General features: G+C 39.2%; 1 protein-coding gene across 1 annotated transcript in view; it reads right to left on the bottom strand.

Annotated features, from left to right (window-relative positions):
• Positions 1 to 23,024, bottom strand: part of LAMP2 (lysosomal associated membrane protein 2) — a 38,998-nt gene that overhangs the window by 13,232 nt on the left and 2,742 nt on the right. Inside the window, 5 exon segments of the mRNA XM_008156116.3 lie at positions 4,583 to 4,705; positions 5,526 to 5,713; positions 6,890 to 7,048; positions 12,980 to 13,193; positions 14,703 to 14,821. Of these exon segments, the coding sequence (XP_008154338.2) occupies positions 4,583 to 4,705; positions 5,526 to 5,713; positions 6,890 to 7,048; positions 12,980 to 13,193; positions 14,703 to 14,821 (803 nt within the window).

Raw genomic sequence — 23,024 nt, 5'->3', positions numbered from 1 at the left:
GGGACCCCTTGAGGGATCCCGATCGGGCCTAAACGGGAAGTTGGACATCCCTCTCACAATCTGGGACTGCTGGCTCCCAACCACTCGCCTGCCTGCCTGATTGTCCCTAACCACTTAAGCCTGCCAGCCTGATCACCCCTTAATCACTCCCCTGCCAGCCTGATTGACACCTAACTGCTCCCCTGCTGGCCCGATTGCCCATAACTGCCCTCCCCAGCTGGCCTGGTCACCCCTAATTGCCCTCCCCTGCCAGCCTGGGTGCCCCCAACTGCCCTCTCCTGCTGGCCTGGTAACCCCTAACTGCCCTCCCTTGCCATCCTAGTCACCCCTAACTGCCCTCCCCTGCCAGCCTGGTCGGCCCCAACTGCCTTCCCCTGATCCCCCCCAGCTGTCCTCCTCTGCTGGCCTGGTCACCCCCAACATCCCTCCCCTGCTGGCCTGGTCACCCCCAACTGCCCTCCCCTGCAGACCTGATCCTCCCCAACTGCCCTCCCCTACAGGCCTGGTCGCCTCCAACTGCCCTCCTCTGCTGGCCTGGTCACCCCTAACTGCCCTCCCCTACAGGCCATCTTGTGGCAGCCATCTTGTGTCCACATGGGGGCGACCATTTTGTGTGTTGGAGTGACGGTCAATTTGCATATTACTTTTTTATTAGATAGGATATAACCCTCAATTATTCAGCATATATTCCATAGAGAAAAAAGGTTTTAGGTTCAAGAAACCAAGTTCAGATATTAAACAATTAACAGACCTAAATTCATATATATACTGTATATAAATGAGCATATTACAAAAAGAAAGTGATTAAGTTATGAAAATAAAAAGGAGAAAAATTACTTCCAACTAAGGGAGGAGCAAAAGTAATGCAAGCTTAGGGATGGGCCATTTGAATTGGGTAGGATTCAATTAGAAAAGAAACAGAAAAGGGTATTCAAGAAGGCAACAACATGAGTAAAGGTAGAAAATAAGTGCAATCATGCCCTAGCTGGTGTGGCTCAGTGGATAGAGCGTCAGTCTGGGGACTGAAGGGTCCCGGGTTTGACTTTGGTCAACAGCACATGCTCAGGTTGTGGGCTCAGTCCCCAGTGAGGGGCATGCAGGAGGCAGCCGATCAGTGATTCTGTCTCATCATTGATGTTTCTATCTCTCCCTCTCCCTTCCTCTTTGAAATCAATAAAAATATATTTAAAAAAAATAAGTGTAAACACAAGTATACTAGCATCTGAGAACTTACTAAGTGCCAAGCACTGTTCTTAAAACTTTACATATGAAGCTTCATTGAATAATTACACCACCTCATTTTGAGATGGGATAATCAAAGTGAAGAGATGTTAAGTAACTTTCCCAGAGGCTATATGGTTAGTAGTCAGTGTGCTGGGATTTGAATCCAGGAAGTCTGGCTGCAGAGCCTATGTGCGGATTACTACCTATCTCCTACCTCACTGGATTGTGTACAGAAAACAAGGTGAGGAAAGCATGAGATTCATGAAGAGGGAATGAAGGAAACAAAGCTGGATTGCAGGTTACATTGCACAGTTTTGGGGAGGGAGGCTAGAACTATCTTGCCAGGAATTTAGATGTTATCTTACTGGCAAAACAGAACCACTGAAGGTTTCTGAGGAAGAGATGTACTTCAAGAAGATTAGCTGATGCAGAACATTGAGGGAGGGGAGGAAAAAGAGGGATTAATTAAGGAGACTGAATAGTCCAGGTATGAAGTAATGGAAACTGGAATCAGGGCAAAAGCAGTAGGGAATGAAAACAAGGGGACAGACTCAGAAATTTCAGAAGGAAGCATAAAGGAATACTTGACGACCTCCTTACATCTCTCCTCTGCTTAGGCTATGTCCTGGCTCAGCATTCAAGGCTCACCACAATTTGTCCCAACGACTCTTCCATATTTATCTTTTACTAAACATGCTACATGCCCTTGACTGGGTTACTTTATCCAGAGATAACCTGTACTTTTGTACTCACTCCCCTTGTGTACAAATATGACCCATCCTTGAAGGTCCAGCTCAAATGTCATCTATTCCATTAAGCTTTCCTGACTCACCAACAGCCAGAATTAACCACTCTAGCCTCTGTACTCCCATAGCACCTTGTCTTTTCGTCTGGTCTAACACTCATCTCACTTTGTATGTACCTTCTACAGTACTCTATTGCCCACAGAACCAAGTTCAAAAGTCTCAGCATGGCATTCAAGGCCTCCCACGAAACAATAATTATTTGTCCATTTCTATCTTTACCACTAAATTGTGGGCACCTTAAGAATATATGCCTTCTTTGTATCCCACCATAGCATCCTGCAAATAATACACTGGAATTCAATAAATTCTCCTTTGAAAGCGTCTATCATGAAGGTGAGATGGGCCCCACTGAACTTTAGTGACATTACAGGTGTTTCCTGAATTTTCAAGGTGCCTGTAGCATGGTTAAAATACAACTATTCTGGATTGCACTTTAAAATAGTCTGCTAGGCAAATTAAATATTGTAATTATTAAATATTTTCCCATGAGAGTCAGAAGAAACCATGGTCCTTTTACCATATATAGGACCTTACCATATATAGAAAGATCAAACTCAATCACTCAAAAGGGAATAAACCTAAAATATGAATTTCCTCATTCTTAGTGACTATAGTATAATCACCATGCAACTTTAAAAGATAATGTGTCACCTGGCTGGTGTGGCTCAGTGGCTGAGTGTAGACCCATGAACCAGGAGGTCATGGTTTGATTCCAGATCAGGGTACATGCCTGAGTTTCAGGCTCGATCCCCAGTGTGGGGCATGCAGGAGGCAGCCAATCAACAATTCTCTCTCATCATTGATGTTTCTATCTCTATCTCTCTCTCCCTCTCCCTTCCTCACTCTGAAATCAATAGAAATATATTTATAAAATTAAAAGAGGATGTGTCTAGGGAGGCCTGCTCTTACCACACTGAAAAGGACAAGTGTAACTAAATGGTTTCAATAGTAATTCACTGATCACATATGTAGTATAACAGAGGAATAATTTGAATGTTAGAAAAGGGAAGATTTTTGTAAACCTTTCTAAATTGTAATTGTCTAATATAATCCTAAATTTCTTGGCATTATATTCCATAGAGAAAAAAAGGTTTTAGATTCAATAAACCAAGTTCAGATATAAAACAAATAGTAACAGACTAATTTTTTCTATATCAGACGTCGAGGCTATTTTCCCATCCCTTAGATACACACACCCCCCTCCAAAAATTGTGGGGATAATAATTGCTTCGGAAAAGGTGAAAATAAAGGTTCCTGATGATTCATTTATGCTAGCAAGAAGTAGAGAATGTGTGTAACTTGGAACTTTCTGTTTAAGGTTCAGCCCTTGATACAAATATGAACAAAAACCTGAATGCTGCCATTATAAACTGTCTTGATTTAATGAATTAATGCATGTAAAGTACTTATACAGAGCCTTATAGATATCAATTACTCAATAAATGTAGCTGTTATTACTGGTACTATTACAAACAGTATAGCTTCCAAAATGCCTAAAATATTATAGTACACAAACATGAGAGTTTTCTAACCAATTATAAAGTAGTATGGATATTACTTTATCATATATATATATATATACATATATATATATACACATACACATACACACACACACACACACACACACACACACACACTAGCGGCCCAGTGCATGAATTTGTGCATGGGTGGGGTCCCTCAGTCTGCCTGGCGATCAGGGCCAATCAGGGCCATCTCGCCCAGTCCTGATCAGGCCGATCGGGCCACCGGCCAGGGGGAGGGACCACAGGAGGTTGGCCAGCCATGGGAGGTTGGCTGTGGGAGCACACTGACCACCAGGGGGCAGCTCCTGCATTGAGCATCTGCCCCCTGGTGGTCAGTGCAAATCATTGCTACCAGCCGGTCGTTTGGTCGTCTGTCCTAAGGGTACTTAGGCTTTTATATACATAGATAATTATAAGTATACATGTACATATATATATATATACACACACATACACATACATATGTATATATACTTTTTATATATGGCGAGATTAGACAGTTGTTTTTTTAAATATATTTTTATTGATTTCAGAGAGGAAGAGAGATAGAAACATTAATTATGAGAGAGAATCATTGATCAGCTACCTCCTGCATGCCCCCTATTGTGATCAAGCCCACAACCTGGGCATATGTCCTGACCAGGAATCGAACCAGTGACCTCCTGGTTCATAGGTCGATACTCAAACACTGAGCCACACTGGCTGGGCTAGACAATTTTTCTGATGTGGGTTAATTCATGCTCCTACCCTAAGATCTATATAAATGCAGAATAGCCACAATTGGTGAACAATGTAAGAGTCCAGCCACAGACCATTGAGGTGACCCTGAGGGATTAACAGGAATCAATGGACTACACTCTATAATTAAGTAGTGTTGAAATGGAAAATAGAGCTAAATATCTCCCCCACACACACACATACACACATACACACACACACACACACACACACACACACACACCTATTTATACTTTCAGATGTCTTTCTGAGAGAATAAGTCTAATTTTAGAAAAATCTATTACTCACCACAGCAAAGACAAAGTCAAGATAGTTAATGTTGCTGCCGTTCAGCCTAAGTAGAGCAGTTTGAGAATGGCAGCTGCCAGTGAAGTCAGTTGTATTGGGTTTGATGTTAATAACTGTAACAACCTTTAAGGGAAGAAGTGGGGAGGAAGGTACAGATAAGCCAGAAATGTATACAACAAAACCTTATAATCTAATAAGACCAATTTTAGTGGAGAATAAAAAAATCCTTTTGTCTGGATACTTAAGTTTATGATGTCTTACTTTAAAACAAAGCTGGCACAGGCCCTCAAGCTGTAACTCAGATGACTTAAAAAAAAAAAAGAAAGAAAAACAAGAGGGAAGCTTCCTTAGTAAGGAGCCAAATGAAAATACACATAATTTATGGAGCAAGAGCTGTCTGGCTTGTTTAAGTCATGGGTCTCTGGAAATGGGATTTGTTTGTTGGTACACCCTCTGTAGGCTCAGTGGAACACTGCAACTAGAAGTGCCATGCTGTATGTGGACATATCTGTATGATTCCAGTCATCAAATAGCAGGAGAAATAGATAGCTACACTGTTCCCATACATCAACCTATAGTGCATGTTTTCAATAAAAGTGTGAAGGAGTTATATTTAAACTGACTGAAATAATGATCAGCTCTGATATTGCCTGATCTACTGATGGCAAATGGAATGTAAACCCAGAGTCCTTTAAACTGCTAGGTTTCCCACTGCCTGATATAACACCTCGAGAGCGACATTAACTCTTCATGGTTATAATAACTCCAAACTCATCAAAACTCAGAGTCAACATCAAATCTCCATTTAAAATGCCGTCATTCCAGTAACACTACTCTTGAGCTGAATGTAGGATACACTATTTGAAAGGAGATGCAAATAGAATGTAGCCATAAAAATAAACAACCATACATTATCTTGAGTGATGTCTATAGACAACTATACCTTATCTTGAGTCATGTTCAGCTGCAGCCCCATGGTAGCCAGAAGACAAGTACCATTAGTATTATTAACTGAATAGGATCCAATCTCTGGTTTTTCCTTTTGAGCAGGTGTTGTAGTAGGAGATGGTAAAGTTGTGGGAGCAATGGGCACGACAGTGGTTGAAGTTTTATCTTTATCACACAGAAACTCTAAAACAAACAAAGGAAAAAATAAACTAAAGTAGACTTTTTCTTAACTCATAAGGCCTAGGAAGAGCAAACTATTTATCATACTAGAAGTCCAAAAGAAGGGGAGGGAAAAGCTTGATTGATATTTTAAAATAAATGAGTCAGGTTTCTCAAACTGCTGCTTCATATGCAGACAATCTCTGAGAGTTATGACACCGCAGACAGGCTCGACACACAAATGCTTTATCTACTCAAACATGGCCGGCTGCACATCCATCATTTCAGACCCTTAAGTCCCTTTATTCCCCAAAACTTCACTGCCTCTTATGTGAAAATCAGAGATTTAAGTTTGAAAACATTTTGCTCCAATGTAGGCCTGCCCCCTTCTCTCCCATATACAACCACTATAAAGAAGGATAGTGTTTACCAGAAGAAAGTTTACAAATTATTGAAGGATTTAAATACAAATGAACTTTTTCTTTTTGTTACCCCTATAGCAAATCATAGGCATTTCAACCTCTTTTTAGGAAGTGTTGGTAGTTTCCCAGAAGTGATGAATAAGAAAGTGTTACATTTCCATAAAGTTATATGAAAAATATAAAACCAATTTATAAAATTCAAGATTAGAACTCAGACATATAATTTCTATGCTTTGGACTTGCATCATCAAAATCGAAAGAGCTGAGGATCAAATACTATTTGAGGATTTGATCAAACAAAGACTAGATTGTAGTGGCTGAAAACACTATGAATAAAGCATTTTAATATACCATTCCAGCCCGGCCGGCATGGCTCAATGGTTGAACATCAACCTATGAAATAGGAAGTCATGGTTCGATTCCTAGTCAGGGGACATGCCCGGGTTGCAGGCTCGATCCCCAGTGGGGGGGGGGGGGGGTGCAGGAGGCAGCCGATTACTGAGTCTCTCTCATCATTGATGTTTCTATCTCTCTCTCCCTCTCTGAAATCAAGAAAAAAATATTTTAAAAATACCATTCCACAAGAGGTACATTATAAATTTAAAATAAACAAATTCCATAAGAATTGTTATTATTTATAAAAATTTTACAGTCCAGTGTAAACTATGAATAAATCTTAGTATATGCTTGCTTGCAGGTAACAACTTCAACAAAGCTACCTGGTATACTCATCTTAATTTAGGACCCAAGTACAGAAACATATACTTTAAGTAGTCACCTTTTGTGCTCACTGTGCCATTTTGGACAAAAGCTTGTACATGAACATCCCAATAGTGCTGGACAACATCTTTCTTTCCTAAAGTCAATATACTATTGCATCTAAAGATCTCATCCAATGGAATTCTGACTGCCACAGGTTCATGAACAGTAACATTTTCTGTTAAAAAAAAAAAAGAAGATTAACAATAGCTGTTTTCAGAAAGATAGGAAAAAAAGTGATAATATAAATATACATTACACTTTCTTCTCTTCTGCCTGCCCCACCCCATCTCCAAAGTGACCAAGAACATGACATCTTCAGGGAACAACACATTGGCTATGGCTTAAACACAGGGTGTAAGAGAAAGGGGGGTTAGGAAGGGAAGACAAGCTACAGGTGGTCACACTCTGAAGTATCTCATCTGATTTAAGGACATGTTAGTGGGGCTTTATTTTTTAGCAATGGGAGGTCAGTTCCAGTTTTTAAAGCTGGAAATAACTAACACATAACACATGTATAATTTATTTTGAAGGAAATAGCAAAAGTATAGAGGATAGGCAGGGGAGAAAAATGTTAGGGAAAGTAATTTAAGAGGGAAACCACTTAGAAGGCTGATGACATGGTCAAGGAAAAAGCAAGGAGGGGTACGCGAAAAACTACAGGACACTAAAAAAAGAGATAGAGGAAGAATTAAACAGATGGAAGAACATACTGTGTTCATGGATTGGTAGAATCAACATCATCAAAATGTCCATACTACCCAAAGCAATCTATAGATTCAATGCACTCCCCATTAAAATACCAATGGCATATTTCACAGACCTAGAACGAACTTTCCAAAAATTCATCTGGAATTAAAAAAAAAGACCCCGAATACCTGCAGCAATCTTGAGAAAGAAGAACAATGTAGGTGGGATCTCAATACCAGATATCAAGCTGTATTACAAAGCCACTGTTCTCAAAACAGCCTGGTACTGGCACAAGAAGAGACATATAGATCAATGGAATAGAATAGAGAACTCAGAAATTGACCCAAACCACTATGCTCAATTAATATTCGACAAAGGAGGCATGAACATACAATGGAGTCAAGACAGTCTCTTCAATAAATGGTGTTGGGAAAATTGGACAGATACATGCAAAAAAAATGAAACTAGACCATCAAATTACACCACACACAAAAATAAACTCAAAATGGATAAAGGACTTAAACATAAGATGGGAAACCATAAAATACTAGAGGAATCCACAGGCAGCGAAATCTCAGACATATGCCGAAGCAATTTCTTCACTGATACTGCTCCTAGGGCAATGGAAACTAAAGAGAAAATAAACAAATGGGACTACATCAAAATAAAAAGCTTTTTCAAAGCAAAAGAAACCATCAACAAAACAACAAGAAAGCCCACTGCATGGGAGAACATATTTGCCAATGTTATCACCGATAAGGGTTTAATCTCCAACATTTACAGGGAACTCATACAACTTAACAAAAGGAAGATAAACAACCCAATCAAAAACTGGGCAAATGACCTAAATAGATACTTTTCGAAAGAAGACAGAAGGAAGGCCAAGAGGCATATGAAAACATGCTCAAAGTTACTAATTATCCGAGAGATGCAAATCAAAATGAAATGAGGTACCATCTCACACCTGTCAGAATGGCTATCATAAACAAATCAACAAACGACAAGTGCTGGTGAGGATGCGGAGAAAAAGGAACCCTCGTGCACTGCTGGTGGGAATGCAGACTGGTGCAGCCACTGTGTAGAACAGTATGGAGTATCCTCAAAAAACTAAAAATGGAACTCCCATTTGACCCAGTGATCCCACTTCTAGGAATATATCCCAAGAAACTAGAAACACCAATCAGAAAGGATATATGCACCCGTAGGTTCAGAGTGGCACAATTTACCATAGCTAAGATTTGGAAACAGCTTAAGTGCCCATCAGTAGATGAGTGGATTGAAAAAATGTGGTACATCTACACAATGGAATACTATGCTGTGGTAAAAAAGAAGGAATTCTTACCATTTGCAACAGCATGGATGGAACTGGAGAGTATTATGCTAAATGAAATAAGCCAGTCAGATAAAGATAAATATCACATGATCTCACTCATTTATGGAATATAATGAACAACATAAACTGATGAAAAAAAAAACAGATCCAGAGTCAGAGTAGCATCGATCAGACCATCAAACCTCAGAGGGAAGGTAGGGGAGGGTGGAGGTAAGGAGGAGAGATCAACCAAAGGACTTGTATGCATGCATATAAGCCTAACCAATGGACACAGACAACAGGGAGGTGAGGGCATGAGTGGGGGGGGGTTGGGGGGTAATGGGGGGAGATAAGGACACATATGTAATACCTTAATCAATGAAATTTTTTTAAAGCAACGAGGGGGATGCCTAAACTAAGATGGTGAGAGGAAGAGAGCAAAGAGGCAAGGCTGAAAACATATATCTCAGGTACAATCAACAGGACAGTGACTAAAATGGAAGAGAGATGCACTGATCAGGGATTTTATAGTAAATCCTTATTTTTGTGCTACTATCGCAAAATAAGTTATAGTAACTATATGAATTTTTGGAACCTCTTCTTGGATAGAATTCAAAGACTATTTCATTTCATGAAATCTTCAGAATGTGAAAGCAGTAAGTTATAGCCATTCTGTACATAGTATTTATTATACTTCCTATAGTAAAACTTCAAAAGACTGTGATCACACTTATCCACCCAAAAGGCTTAGTTTCTTTTGGAGAAGCAGTAAGGGAGGAAGGTACTATTCAAGGTCCATAATATAGGCTGCTTTCTGTGTCTCTCCATCATATAGCTAGGCAGCCAGTTAATGCTGCCTTGGCGCCCTCTAATGGCCAAAAAATTTTTTTTTACCAATAAACTAGAACATTTTTCTCCAAAATTTTTACCCTTAAAGTAAGTGAACAGCTACATGAACTCGCTGTATTTAGACCTCAAAAAACAAATGAATACAAGCCTAACCAATGGACACAGACAACAGGGGGTAAGGGCATGAGTGGGGGGATGGGGGGAAATGGGGAGATAAGGACACATATGTAATGCCTTAATCAATAAAGAAATTTTTAAAAACACACAAATGAGTGAAAAAATAAGTTGTAGAAATATTGAATTATACTATAAAACTATCATTTTAAAACTATGTATTGTTTATGAACATATATATTGACATGTGTATTAGTCAAGAATGAACAAATAGACAGGAAGGCTATACTCCAAATTCATGAGAGTGGTTACCTCTCAGGAGGCAGAGAGGAAAATGGCTCTAGAGCAGTAGTTCTCAACCTTTCTAATGCCGCGACCCTTTAATACAGTTCCTCATGTTGTGGTGACCCCCAGCTATAAAATTATTTTTGTTGCTACTTCATAACTGTGATTTTGCTACTGTTAATGAATCGTAATGTAAATATCTGTGTTTTCCGATGGTCTTAGGCGACCCTGCTAGCGGTTCTCAACCTGTGGGTCACAGGTTGAGAACTGCTGCTGTAGAGAGTGGGTACAAAGGAAACCTCAAGTGTATTTGTAAGATTTTATTTCTTTAGCCCAGCCAGCGTGGCTCAGTGGATGAGCGTCAACCTATGAACCAGGCAGTCACAATTCAATTCCTGGTCAGGGCACATGCCTGTATTGTGGGCTCAATCCCCAGTGTGGGGTGTGCAGGAGGCAGCCGATCAATGATTCTCTCTCATCATTGATGTTTCTATCTCTCTTTCCCTCTCCCTTCTTCTCTGAAATCAATGGGAAGGTCAATGGGGAAAAAAAAGAAGATATATGTACTACTATATGTAATACTTTAAACAATAAAAAAAGGAAAAAAAGAAAAATATGTATTTAAAAATAAAATTAAAAGATAAGATAAATGTGAAAAACAATGGCATTTACTAATTCTGGATAATGGGTACATGTGGGCTTGTTATATTATTCTTGGTACTTTTCTATATTTTAATCAAGAAAAAAATTTTTTAAAGAGAACAGCAATTTCTAAGTCACTTCAATTGTCAAAAGTCTAAAAAGAAAACACAAAATTATTTCAAAAACCATCAACAGTCCATTTAAGGAAGCCCTTTTAAATTCCAAATAGTTTCAAATATTACAGATACTAGTAATAAAAAAAAATCTGCATTCTCCTTATTTAAAATAAAAGCTGGGTGAAATAGGTGTTAACTTTGAGAGTCCAAAGTTTTCCCATCAAATCTGTCAGATTAAACCCCGCCTCCTTTTCTTGCCACCCATTTGGTCCAGGCACTCATCACATCATACCTTAATTACTATAATAGCCTTTGAAGCTGGCTTCTCTGCATACAGTCTCCTCACTTCCAAATTAATCCTGCAGAACATTCTTTATAAACTAGTAGTCCCTGCTTTTGTTATATCACTCTCCTGGTAAAAACCTAAAATAGTTCCCCAGTGCCTACCTCATCAAGCTAAATGCCTTTCCTTGGCTTCCAAGGCTCCCTATAATTTAGACCCACTGCCACCTAGCCAACTTGATTTTCTTGCTGCTACACACACAGCCTCTATTTTAATCAGGCAGCTCTCCAATTACTGCTGCACACACTATGCTTCCCCCTGCTGGAAATACTCTGCTCAAAATTCCCTGCTTACTCAAATTCTACACTAACAGAGTTTCAGCTCAGGTCCTACTTTTCACTTCAACACACACTGACCTCTCCTTTCTCTGTGCTCTTTCTTAATCAGGGCCCCTTATGAGAACACTTTAAATCTGGCCTCTTAACTGCAGGCATGCACAGATGGGCTCAGGGAGTATGTACAATATGCAAAAGTCACTCTATATTTTGAGAGAGGGGGTCTAGAGCTTCTCTCACATTATCAGAAAAGGTTTATGAGCCCTCCAGCCTCCCAAGCACAAACAACTTCACACAGATCTCAATGCTTTCTAATTTTCCCATATAACTTGAAAAAATAATTTCACTTTGTCTCTCCAATTAGTGTTTAAGCTCCTTGAAAGTGAGGGGCAAATCTTATACTAGCTCTGAAATACAATGTAGGGCACAAAACTAAATATATACAATATCTCATAACAAATTTGCTTTAATTATCCCCTCAAACTAAGAGATTAGTAAAAAAGAAAACTAGGATTTGATTTCCAAATCTCAGTATGCGATAACTCCCATTTTATATGAGCACATTCACTTCTGGGTCCTTAAAATATGATCTTTTGATATCCATATATCCAACTGAGTCATTTATCTCCAGGTCTAGGCAACTGAGGTCTCTGTATCTATTTCTGGGGTCAGAATGAAATAATACTGGTGAGAAATGCTAAGCACTACAAACATCATGTTAACTCAACCTCAACAGAGGGGGAAGAAAGGAGAGAATTATATCCCTAACACAATGGAAACCTCCATTATCCATGCCTTCAAAACATTTTAATACACATTTTAGTTCTAGTAGTTACAATGGTGACCTAATTGCCAATGCTTTCTCCAAGTTCATTTTGACCTGATATTGTCTCAAAATAGCAGCAAATGTTGACTCCAGTCATTTTACCTTTAACTAATCATCATTTATTTTTGGCAAAATCCTATTGAAATGTTAAAAAGATTTGCAGATAAATCATTTCTGCTGCTCTTAGATTACTGAACTTGTACACATTTAAAATAGTTATTAATAAAGGATTTGTTCATTGATTCAACATTTACTGCGTGCCCATTGAATGAAATAAATAGTAATAGTTAAGTGTGTAGCTCAATAGACTTTGGTTCAAAAAACAGATCACCCACTTACTAGCCTGTGTGATGTTTGGGAAAGTAATTTAATATCATCAAGCCTCATTCCTTTTACCTGTAAAGTTGGGAAAATAGCTACTTCTCAGGCTTATTGGGAAGGATTAAGGTATTATCTGGGTCTATTTGCTATGATAAAGCATAGCAAATATCAATTTTGTGTTGAACATGGGTGTACATGGGTGTGGAAGGATACAAAAGCATAGTTTCCAGTCTAGTTAGGAAGACATACATGCATAAGCATAATTTTTAAATTATTCACATTTTTTATTATTAATGAACAGCAAGAGAACATAACAAATCCAATTATTAAGGTTACCTTTCTTTTTAGCATCAGGAAATGTTGTGCTATCATTAGTGTTATAGGAAAATGAGATACTTTCAATTAAATAAGTAGACACCTCCTTTGTAAAATACGCAGTCCAGGAAAAAACAGATCCAAATTGCACCTCAATTTTGGGACCAATCTGATCATCACCACAGATGCTTCCATTATATGTTGCATTGCCAAGGTCTGAAATGGTTACAGTTTTCTAAAAGAAAAAGAAGTTTGATTTATGGATGATTAGATAAAGAAAATGTGGTACATACATACAATGGAATACTACTCAACCATAAAAAGATGAAATATTGCCATTTGCAACAATATGGATAGGTTTTGAGAGTATTATGCTAAGATGAAAAAGGACAAAAACCATAAGCTTTCACTCATATATGAAATATAAAATAAAAAGCAATAAACTAACAAAACAAACAAAAACAAGCTCATGGATACAGACTACAAGGGAAAGAGAGGTAGGGAGAGCAAAATAGGTAAAGGGGGTCAAATATAAGGTAATGGAAAGTAGATTGAGTGTTGAGCATACAATGCAATATACAGATGATGTATTATAATTTTGTACACCTGACAATTACATGTTATTTACCAATAAACCACAATAAATTTAATCTATACTAATAAAAGCCTAGGTGGTCCTCGCACCCTCACATGACGCCCTCACATCATCACAAAGTGGCCACCACAAGATGGCCAGCAGGGGAGGGCAGTTGGGGGTGATCGGGCCTGCAGGGGGGGGCAGTTAGGGGCGACCAGGCTGGCAGAGGAGAGCAGTTGGGGGCAACCGAGCCTGCAGGGGAGGGTAGTTGCAGGCAATAGGGCCGGCAGGGGAGGGCAGTTAGGCGTTGATCAGGCCTGCAAGGGAGGGCAGTTGGGGCAATCAGGCTGGCAGGCAGGCGAGCAGTTAGGAGCCAGCAGTCCCAGATTGTGAGAGGGATGTCCGACTGCTGAGGGGTCCCAGATTGGAGAGGGTGCAGGCCGGGCTGAGGGACACCCCCCACCCAGTGCATGAATTTTTTGCACTGGGCCTCTAGTAGTTATATAAACAAACAAACAAGATGAAGTTGAAATAAAAAAGAAGTTTGTAAGGAACAAACAGATAGTAGTGAGCATCAAGCATTTTCACAGGATGTGTCACTTCAGTCTACATTACACATCCCCCATGGCTAGGTTGCCCTTTGCCTGATTTGCTGTATAAACCAGTCTCAGATTCCTCAGCTACACACCAGTCTTCTGGACAAATGACTATGTCTGAAAGGAAAAGGAAAAGTAGCCTGAATTTCTGTTCTTAAGTTGATTTTTTAAAAATCAGGTTGTAAGCAGGCAAGACCTTAACTAAAAGAAAATAAAAAGGCAAAGGGATTGAGAAGTACTGCCAAAAAGCGAGATTTTTAATAGCAAGCTATTTTAAAAGGGACAAGCTTTGATGTTAATACATGTTAAAAACATTACAGAAGTAGTTAGAACACCATAGAGTCTTCAGATCATTTGCCCTTAAGCAACTCCAAAAACACTTCAAAGAACCAATTAAAATATTCCTTCCAACACTGACCAGAATATATTCAAGGATACAAGTTTTTTAAAAAACCCACAGAATTTAAGTCAGTTAACATATGAAATCTTATTTGTATAAATGAATGTAAAGGATAAAAAGAATAGAATTATATTCCTGCTATAAAACTCAAAGAAAAAGAAAAATACTTACATTAGTTTTGCTTGTAGTCTCATAGCCTATTGTGAAATTCATCCGCCATTTTGCATAAAGGCAAGTAGCATTTTTTGAATCCGTCAAATTAAGTTCTAATGCATAAGACGAGACAGCTCCTAAAAAGATTTAAAAAGAATAAAATTTTTAAATTGTACTACAAAAACATATATAAGAAGAAGCTCTATCCACCACTGAAGTTCAACCAGCTCTAAAATGAAATAAAGTATTTTTAATAGATATGGTATCTTGGTCATTGTTTTTCTTTTTATCTTTAGTGGAATGCTATTGATAAAGTTAGCATTTCTTCTTCCCGAAATAATGATTGCTTGACCTAGGATGTATAGATAATGTCACAGGTTGGTGACATTAATCTGTGCCTTGCTGGCTTTGTTTTAGCCAATTATAGTTAGCCTGTTCAGATTTTTGCCCTTTAGGATAAATGAAGTAAGGGAGAGGTTAGAAAGGGTATTAAACTCCTGCTTCTCTCAAACCAACTCAGGGAACTCTCTCTGCAAAAATAATGATAGATCTGATATTCAATGGTCTTGTTGCCTTAAAGTCTGTCAGAAACTACATGAACTATGACACCCGGATGTCTAGGCAAACTACTTTCTCTGATGTGAAGAGGTGGGATAACTCTTTCGATGCATGTCTACCATAGGAGCAAAGGAGCAGAGTTGAAAAGGTGATCTGATCCATAAGCAAAAAGTTATTTTTTATAAATGCAATAATGGTCCATCACTTTTTGTTTCACTTACAAATCCTATTCATTAGAAAGGCTGATAGATCCTTTGACACGGACTCAAAATCACTTCCTGCATTGTCAACCTGCTACCTCTTTAGGTAGAGAAACTATGCGGGAGACAGACAAACCCTTGAGTCTTTTCTGCTCATTTGAGTAAATCTACACTAAGCTAAATATATGGAGGATATTACCTATTACCCTGGAGAGACCGAGGACTCAAGGTACTATATGCCAGCAAACACACCAGCAGCTTCAATGATGGGTAACTATCTAAGGATTTTCTTCACTATTTCACACATCACCCAAGGGATGAGCTGTTTCCTCTTAAGATAGCTGCAGATCCTTTAATGATATCTGAGCAATCTAGCATAATCTACAAGTAGGAACTTGTAACAGACTATAGAGAATAAAGTCCTAAAAGGAATACTAAGAAGGCGTGCCTCGGCAACAGCTTACAAGCTGTACACAAAAGCCTCTCGTCAGGCTCCAGAGTCCAGGCTGCCTTGCCAAGCCTGAATATTGTGCTAAAGCTTGTGGTTACTGATAGTGCCTAAATGTACTGGCTAAGGCTCAAAAAGACCTGGTGAGGCCTAAGTAGGTTTTACAGCCATTCTTTTCTAAGTACAATATGGAATGGAGCTGTCATCACTGATCCAAGGCTACCCGGTAGTGGTGCTGAGAATTCCAGCTCGTAGTTTTTCTAATCAACTGGAGGCCTGCTTTTTATATGCAGCCTCTCTCAGTCTTGTTTAAAGGCCCTAGCTTGAACATATTCTCCTTGTATTTAAAGCATTCAAAACTATTAGAAATAACCAAGAGAAGCCTCATATGGATTAATTATATACACTTTAAAGATATTAGAGTAATAGAAAGAAAACAGCATCAAATAATAATAGTATCAATATGGGCCGAGGTGAAGCTTTACGAAGCAGAAGGTACAATTTGTAGTCCAAATTTTCCACTACATTATATTTACCACTACATTAAATGTGAGATCTGAGAAGCACTCTGAGCTCTGACACATTTGTTCTAGTCCCTTCACACCCTCTATTCCTGTGAGAGCTACTAGTATTCCTTCCGCAGAGCTTATTTCACTGTCTGGCCTCTATCTCCAACTGCACAGGGACTACTTTTACTAGTACTGAAAGACCTATTACCTCAAACTCAACAATTCCAAAATGAAAATTCATTCTTCTGTTTCCTCCAAACTAGCCCCCTTCTCACCCTCTCTAGCTCTGAATGAAAGGCGGTACCACATCAGGCTCAAAAGTAGAATTACCTTCTCCTTCATTTTCTTTGTTAAGTCCTATTGATTTTTTCCCCCTTCAAATGCTCTCTTAAATCCAGTCTTTGTCTTTTATTTCTACTCGAAATCCACCACCCATTCCCTAAATTACTAGACACCTCCTAGCTGCTGCTCCTAGAAGTGTTGCCAGATTAATGGTCCTTGAATACCTCTTCCTCTCAGGACACATTCTTGTTCACAAACTTTTATTGGCTCTGAAATTCCCATATTAAATTTGAATTCCTCTGCCTGGCTTTCAAATTAATCCTTAATCTTTCCCACCCTACTCCTTCACAACTTTTTTCTAGCCATTTTCCCAGAACACACCCTTTGACCTGGTTAAACTTGTTCCACTGGACCCAAATGCTATGTTGTATTCAATCTCTACCCCTAGACACTGTACCTAACATTTGAAATTTACTTTCTTCTACTGACCTAAATGTTCACTTCAAGAAAGATTTCACTTTGAAACACCCCTTCCACTGCTACCTCCTCCTCTCCCTTCCCCTCCCCTCCTCCCCGTCTCCCTCCTCCTTCTTCTCCTTCCTCTCCTCCTCCTCCTCCTCCTCCTCCTTCTTTTACAACTTCCTACGTTAAAAGCTAAAAATGTCAGATATTTGCTTTCCCAAGCCTCCCTTGCAGCAAGAATGGGATCTTGTGCTAGGCTCCACCTAACAAAGGCATCCACACCAGAATTTGTATAGGAGCCAGGAATGGAACTGTCTCCCTCAGGTAGAAGTAGCTACAGCAGAATTAAGCTCCAGGGAACAAGGCAGGCAGAGCTGGTAGTGGCAGTGGCCAGGGGTACAAGCTTCAGTTCAATGCTTGGCAGTGGAAATGAAGTTCAAGAACATGATTTGGGATACTGAATCAGACTTTGGGATATGTAGCCAAGACCTCCAGTAATTCTGCATTACTTAATATGCATATTTTATAAAGGAAAATTGTATTGATGTGCAACACACATATGGAAAAGTATGCAGCATAACATATGGAAGGGAAAAGTACGCATGACCAGCTGGTGTGGCTCAGTGGTTGAGCATTGACCCTTGAACCAGGAGGTCACTGTTTGATTCCTGGTCAGGGCATATGCCTGGGTTATGGGCTCAATCCCAGTGTGGGGCATGCAGGAGACAGCCTAACAATGATACTCTCTCATCATTGACCCCCCAGAATTTCTAACTCTCTCTCCCTCTCCCTTTCTCTATGAAATATATAGTATATATCCTATATAATAAAAGCCTAATATGCTAAGTGTTCGGTCGTCCAGTCAGCTGTTCAACCAATGAAAGCATGATATGCTAATGATATGCTAAGGCTGCTCAACCACTTGCTATGATGTGCACTGACCACCAGGAGGCAGACGCTTCCACCAGTAGGTTAGCTGGCTGCTGGGGTCCAGCAGATTGGGACTGAGCAAGATGGGCCAGACACACGCTGGAGCCCTCCCGGGTCCCTCCCCAGGTCTGATCGTGCACTGGTGGGGTTTCTCGGCCTGGCCTGTGCCCTCTCACATTTGGCCCGATGGCAGAATGACCGGTCGCTATGAGGCGCACTGACCACCAGGGGGAAGACACTCAACACAGGAGCTGTCCCCTGGTGGTCAGTGCACTCCCACAGAGGGAGCGCTGCTCAGCCAGAAGCCAGGCTCATGGCTGACGAGCTTAGTGCTAAGGATGCTTATGGGGGAGCAGGCCTAAGCCATCAGTCGGACATCCCCCGAGTGCTCCCAGACTGCAAGAGGGTGCAGGCCGGGCTGAGGGACCCCCCCCCCTGAGTGCACGAATTTCATGCACTGAGCCTCTAGTATATAAATAAAAGTATGTATAACATTAAGTATACAGCTCAAAGATTTTTCACAAACTGAACCCACCTGTGTCAAGAAACAGAATATTCCAGTACTCTCACAGTTCTCTCTGTTCCTCCTTCCAGTTACCATTTCCTTCCCAAGGGTAATCATTATCCACTATCCTGACTTCTAACAGGAGAAATTAGTTTTGCCTGTTTTTCAACTTGATATAAATAGAATCATTCTATGCTCTTTCATGTCTGGCTTCTTCCACTCAATATGTTTGTGAGGTTCATTCCAGTTGTGTGTAACTACAGTTTGTCCATTCTCACTCTGTATGTATAGTTTTCTATCATTGGGTGACTACTCTACTACTCATCTATGCTACTGTTGATGGGCATTTGCATAATTTCGTTTGGTTCTATTACAAATGAACACATCAGTAAACCCATGTGTATGTGCATCTATTGGGTATGGGGGTCAAAGGGTATGCATATACCCAGATATCTTTTTAATAAATTCCTTTTCTGCTTAAAATCAATTGGATTTTATTTATGTTGCTTACAATTAAAGAACCTAGACTGATATGCTATCCATTTTTCCAGCAGCCATTTTCTCCACAAAGATTTCCTTGATTATAAACGCCCTGGAGGAGCAGTCACGGTGCACATCCCCAAATTTCAATATATCACATACTATCCTGAATTATTCAGTTATTTTATGTCTGCAAATTCTGTCTTCCTTATTGTCATAAGCTCCAAAAACTGTTTTCAACTATCACTTCCCAACAAACTGATGTGCTATGGTAAATTATAGCATGCAACAAGTAATTTGTTAACTAATAAAAAAATACCAAAGTCTATGACTGAACGATATATATGAATTCAAGATTTCTTTTGATAATGTCTCTACAATTCCTTTGAATTCCAATATAGTCCTTTAATCAAATGATCATATCTATGCCACAGCCCCTAGGAGTGTATCTTTTATATGAATGTCATCCATCATGGGTGTCATGGTGGTGGGGACTATGTCTATTACCTTTATTCTATCTCCTATCATTCCTAGTAATGCTGAATATATATTAGATTCTCAATAAAAACTGATTGATTATATCAAGGTACAAATACACTGCAATAAGGACCTGAAATATAGCTTAATCTAATTATAGGAAGGCCAATCTTTTAGCTCTTCCAAATCATGAACCCAACCTGTCAGTTTTCTAGATGCTCCTTCAAACCCCATGTCAGTTTCCTCAACAAATTTTGACATAAATTCCGGGCTAGGAATAATGCTTTTCTCATAAGGTATGTTTATAGTTGAAATATTTATACTTTGGTAAAAAATCTCCAGCATTTTCCATCCTGATTTCGGTGTTTGATTTTAGACCAACCAAACCATTTTTGTTTAAAGGCTTTATGCCATTAAAAAACCACAGCTGACTATATCCTCGAGTATGTCATTATAGAGCTGAGAGTTCATTCTCCAAAGAAAAGAAAAGGCAGTCCTCAAAATCAATTTTCTCAAATTCAAATATCCTCTCTAATTTGTTCTTAAAGAGATCTGTATAGGTTCTTTTAGAAAGCAGAAGTTATTTCTCAAAGCATAAGATACTGCAAAAAAAAAAATGGCTACGTTTTTACAAGTCTATTTGACCCAATGTAGCTGAAAAATATGCATTTGTAAAGAAGATGGGGTGGGTGGGAACATAATACTGGTAGTAAAACAAACAATGATCTAAGAGGCAATATTATGAGGTGCTTAAGAGCCCCATCCCTGGACTTGAAGAACTAGAATTCAAATCAGGCCATCCAATTTACTAGCTGTGAGACACTGGGTAAGTTAACCTTGCGAAGAATTGTAGTGTGCATATTTCTCTAATAGGTTCTTCAAAAGCATATAAAACCCTCAGAGCTAAGAGAACTTTGCCAAGCAAGTTAGAGGTTCCAGCTTACAAGCTTCCCTTCTAGTAAACACAGCACCTAAAGGAACCCTTCCCAACTTTTAGGTTTATGTTTATTTTCATCATATTAAAGTTATAGATTCTTGTCCTCACACTCACCAATTCAAAATGATGTTGAGCAGAGTCTTAACAAAAGAACAGGACATAGGCATATACTACTTCTTTACTCTTTCTTTTCTATTCATAGATTTAAGGCAGATTAACTGTTCCTTATTTACAACTCCTCACTTATAATTTCTAATATAGGTACAATCATCACATTCAGTTGCTGATACTCTTGATTTCTGGTAAATCTCTTAAAAATAAAAGTAATAATATGATTGCAAGCTACAAAATAATTTAATGTTTTTAAGGTCACAGAGTGGGTAAGGAAATAAGATTCAACATTATCCAACTAGTGGAAAGTGCTTATTGCTGAGTGGTATCTGGCAGACCTCCAGAACTCTCTTGCAACATATAGCAGGATACCAACAAGTACTCATAAAGTATACTTTTTTTTTTATATTTTATTGATTTTTTACGGAGAGGAAGAGAGAGGGATAGAGAGCTAGAAACATCGATGACAGAGAAACATCGATCAGCTGCCTCCCGCACACCCCCCACTGGGGATGTGCCCGCAACCACGGTACATGCCCTTGACCGGAATCGAACCCGGGACCCCTGAGTCCGCAGGCCAACGCTCTATCCACTGAGCCAAACCGGCTTTGGCTAAAGTATACTTTTGGATAGGAGATCTCTGATCACTGTAATACAAAATTATGACCAGAATGCTTTTGTTACTACATGAGGGAAAGTAGCCTTCCTGCACCAATGGATCACTTAAGTCAGACATAGTACTGTGAAACAAACCTTGATCATAAATTCCACCCAAGGATACAGAGGAAGAAAGCTGCACCCATATGAAATATTTGAATATCTACAATCCTATCAGATGTGATAACCAATGATAGCCTGTCCTTTCAAGTCACACTAATATAGCTAGAATAATTTTTAGCAGAACCTTGAAATCAAAGTTATCAGTTTAACCAAATGTGGTTAGGCTACAGAAAAATCTCAATGCTTACATTCTCTTTTAGCTCACCCACAAAAGGAGAGAAGTTGGTTCTTTGTTAAAACCATAAGCTCCTTCTCACCAGACTTCCTTGCTCTTCATGTTAACCTTCACTACTATGTAGGTATATATGAAGGGGTACAGGTAAGATACTAGCATTGTTATATGGGATTATACTTTAGTATATAGGTTTATAATTATCTGTAGTGCTTAGCATTAATCTCGATGATCTCAATTCAAAGACACACAAAAACAACTTCTTTCAAAACGTAATTTAAGGTTCAAGAGGAATAAGAAGACCAAGTTGGTCTAGTTCACCATCATATCCCCAGTGCCCATCAATGAGTACCCTCAACAAAAATTTACGGAGAGTTAAATGTGTACCAAGCCCTGTGCTAGGTAGACACAGGGAAATAACTGTACATAAGATAGTCTCCACTCTCTGAAATGAACACCACTGGTACTGTTAGGGGAAAAAGAGTGGAAAATAGGCTAGCGTAATGAACTAAGAATTTGGGAAAGTCAAGATTTACTCCTGTTCCTCCAGATGCTCACCTGGCTGATCTTCCAACACTCAGGTCTCTGCTCAAATGTCAACAATGAAAGGCCTTCTGACTCCATTACCCACCCCTATCATCTGCTCATTCCTTTTCCACATTACCTGCTGCATTTTCTTCACACTGCCTGGCACTCTCTGAAATTCTATTATTTACATGTTGGATTGTCTTCTGCCACTAAAATGTAAGCTTCCCAAGAGCTGGGACCTCATCTGTCTTTCCCTTTGCACTATCTATACCTTTCACCTAGTATAGCGGCTGGTACAAAATAGGCATTCAAGAAACATTTGTGGAAAGGAGGGGCTCCAACCAGTGAAACACACACTCAGGGTATTTCTATGAGGTTTTTCCCTCCCAGAAAAGCTTCAACCCTATAAAAACCAGAAGTCACTAGCTATAAGAATCAAAACCCACAAAATTCTGAAATCTCTGATGTCACATGACGGGAACACAGTTAGGCAATGATGCTAGGAAAGGATTTTCATTTAGTACTCTCTTTATAATGTTGCTATATAGCTCTTCTCCAGAAAGTGCTCTAGTCAGTTACAATTCAAATAAATATCAGCATATTTAACTCTGTGGAAAAGGCCAATAGACTCGAAGAATTCTTTTCTGCACTTCCTCTAAAGCAGCTGTTTTTAAAAAGTAAAGTTACTGGTGAAGCTGGGATAGAGTTATAAAGTCACAAAGTGGCACAGCTAAAACACTAATGCTAATGAGGCTATAAATTCAGAACAGATCATCCTTCACCACCCTCCTAGTACCCAGGAACAGCATAGGATCCATAACAGATACTTTACAAATATTTATTGAGTTTTCAAAAACTTATTCTTGGTAGCTATTTTGATATATAAAAGCAACATGCAAAATGCACCAAGCAACTGAAGACCTGCTAAAATTTCAAGAGACAAAACCACATGGAAGGAGTT

Source organism: Eptesicus fuscus, chromosome 1 (genome assembly GCF_027574615.1).
Source record: "Eptesicus fuscus isolate TK198812 chromosome 1, DD_ASM_mEF_20220401, whole genome shotgun sequence".
In the NCBI taxonomy this organism is placed as follows: Eukaryota; Metazoa; Chordata; class Mammalia; order Chiroptera; family Vespertilionidae; genus Eptesicus; species Eptesicus fuscus.
This window is presented reverse-complemented; position numbering and strand designations above follow the sequence as displayed.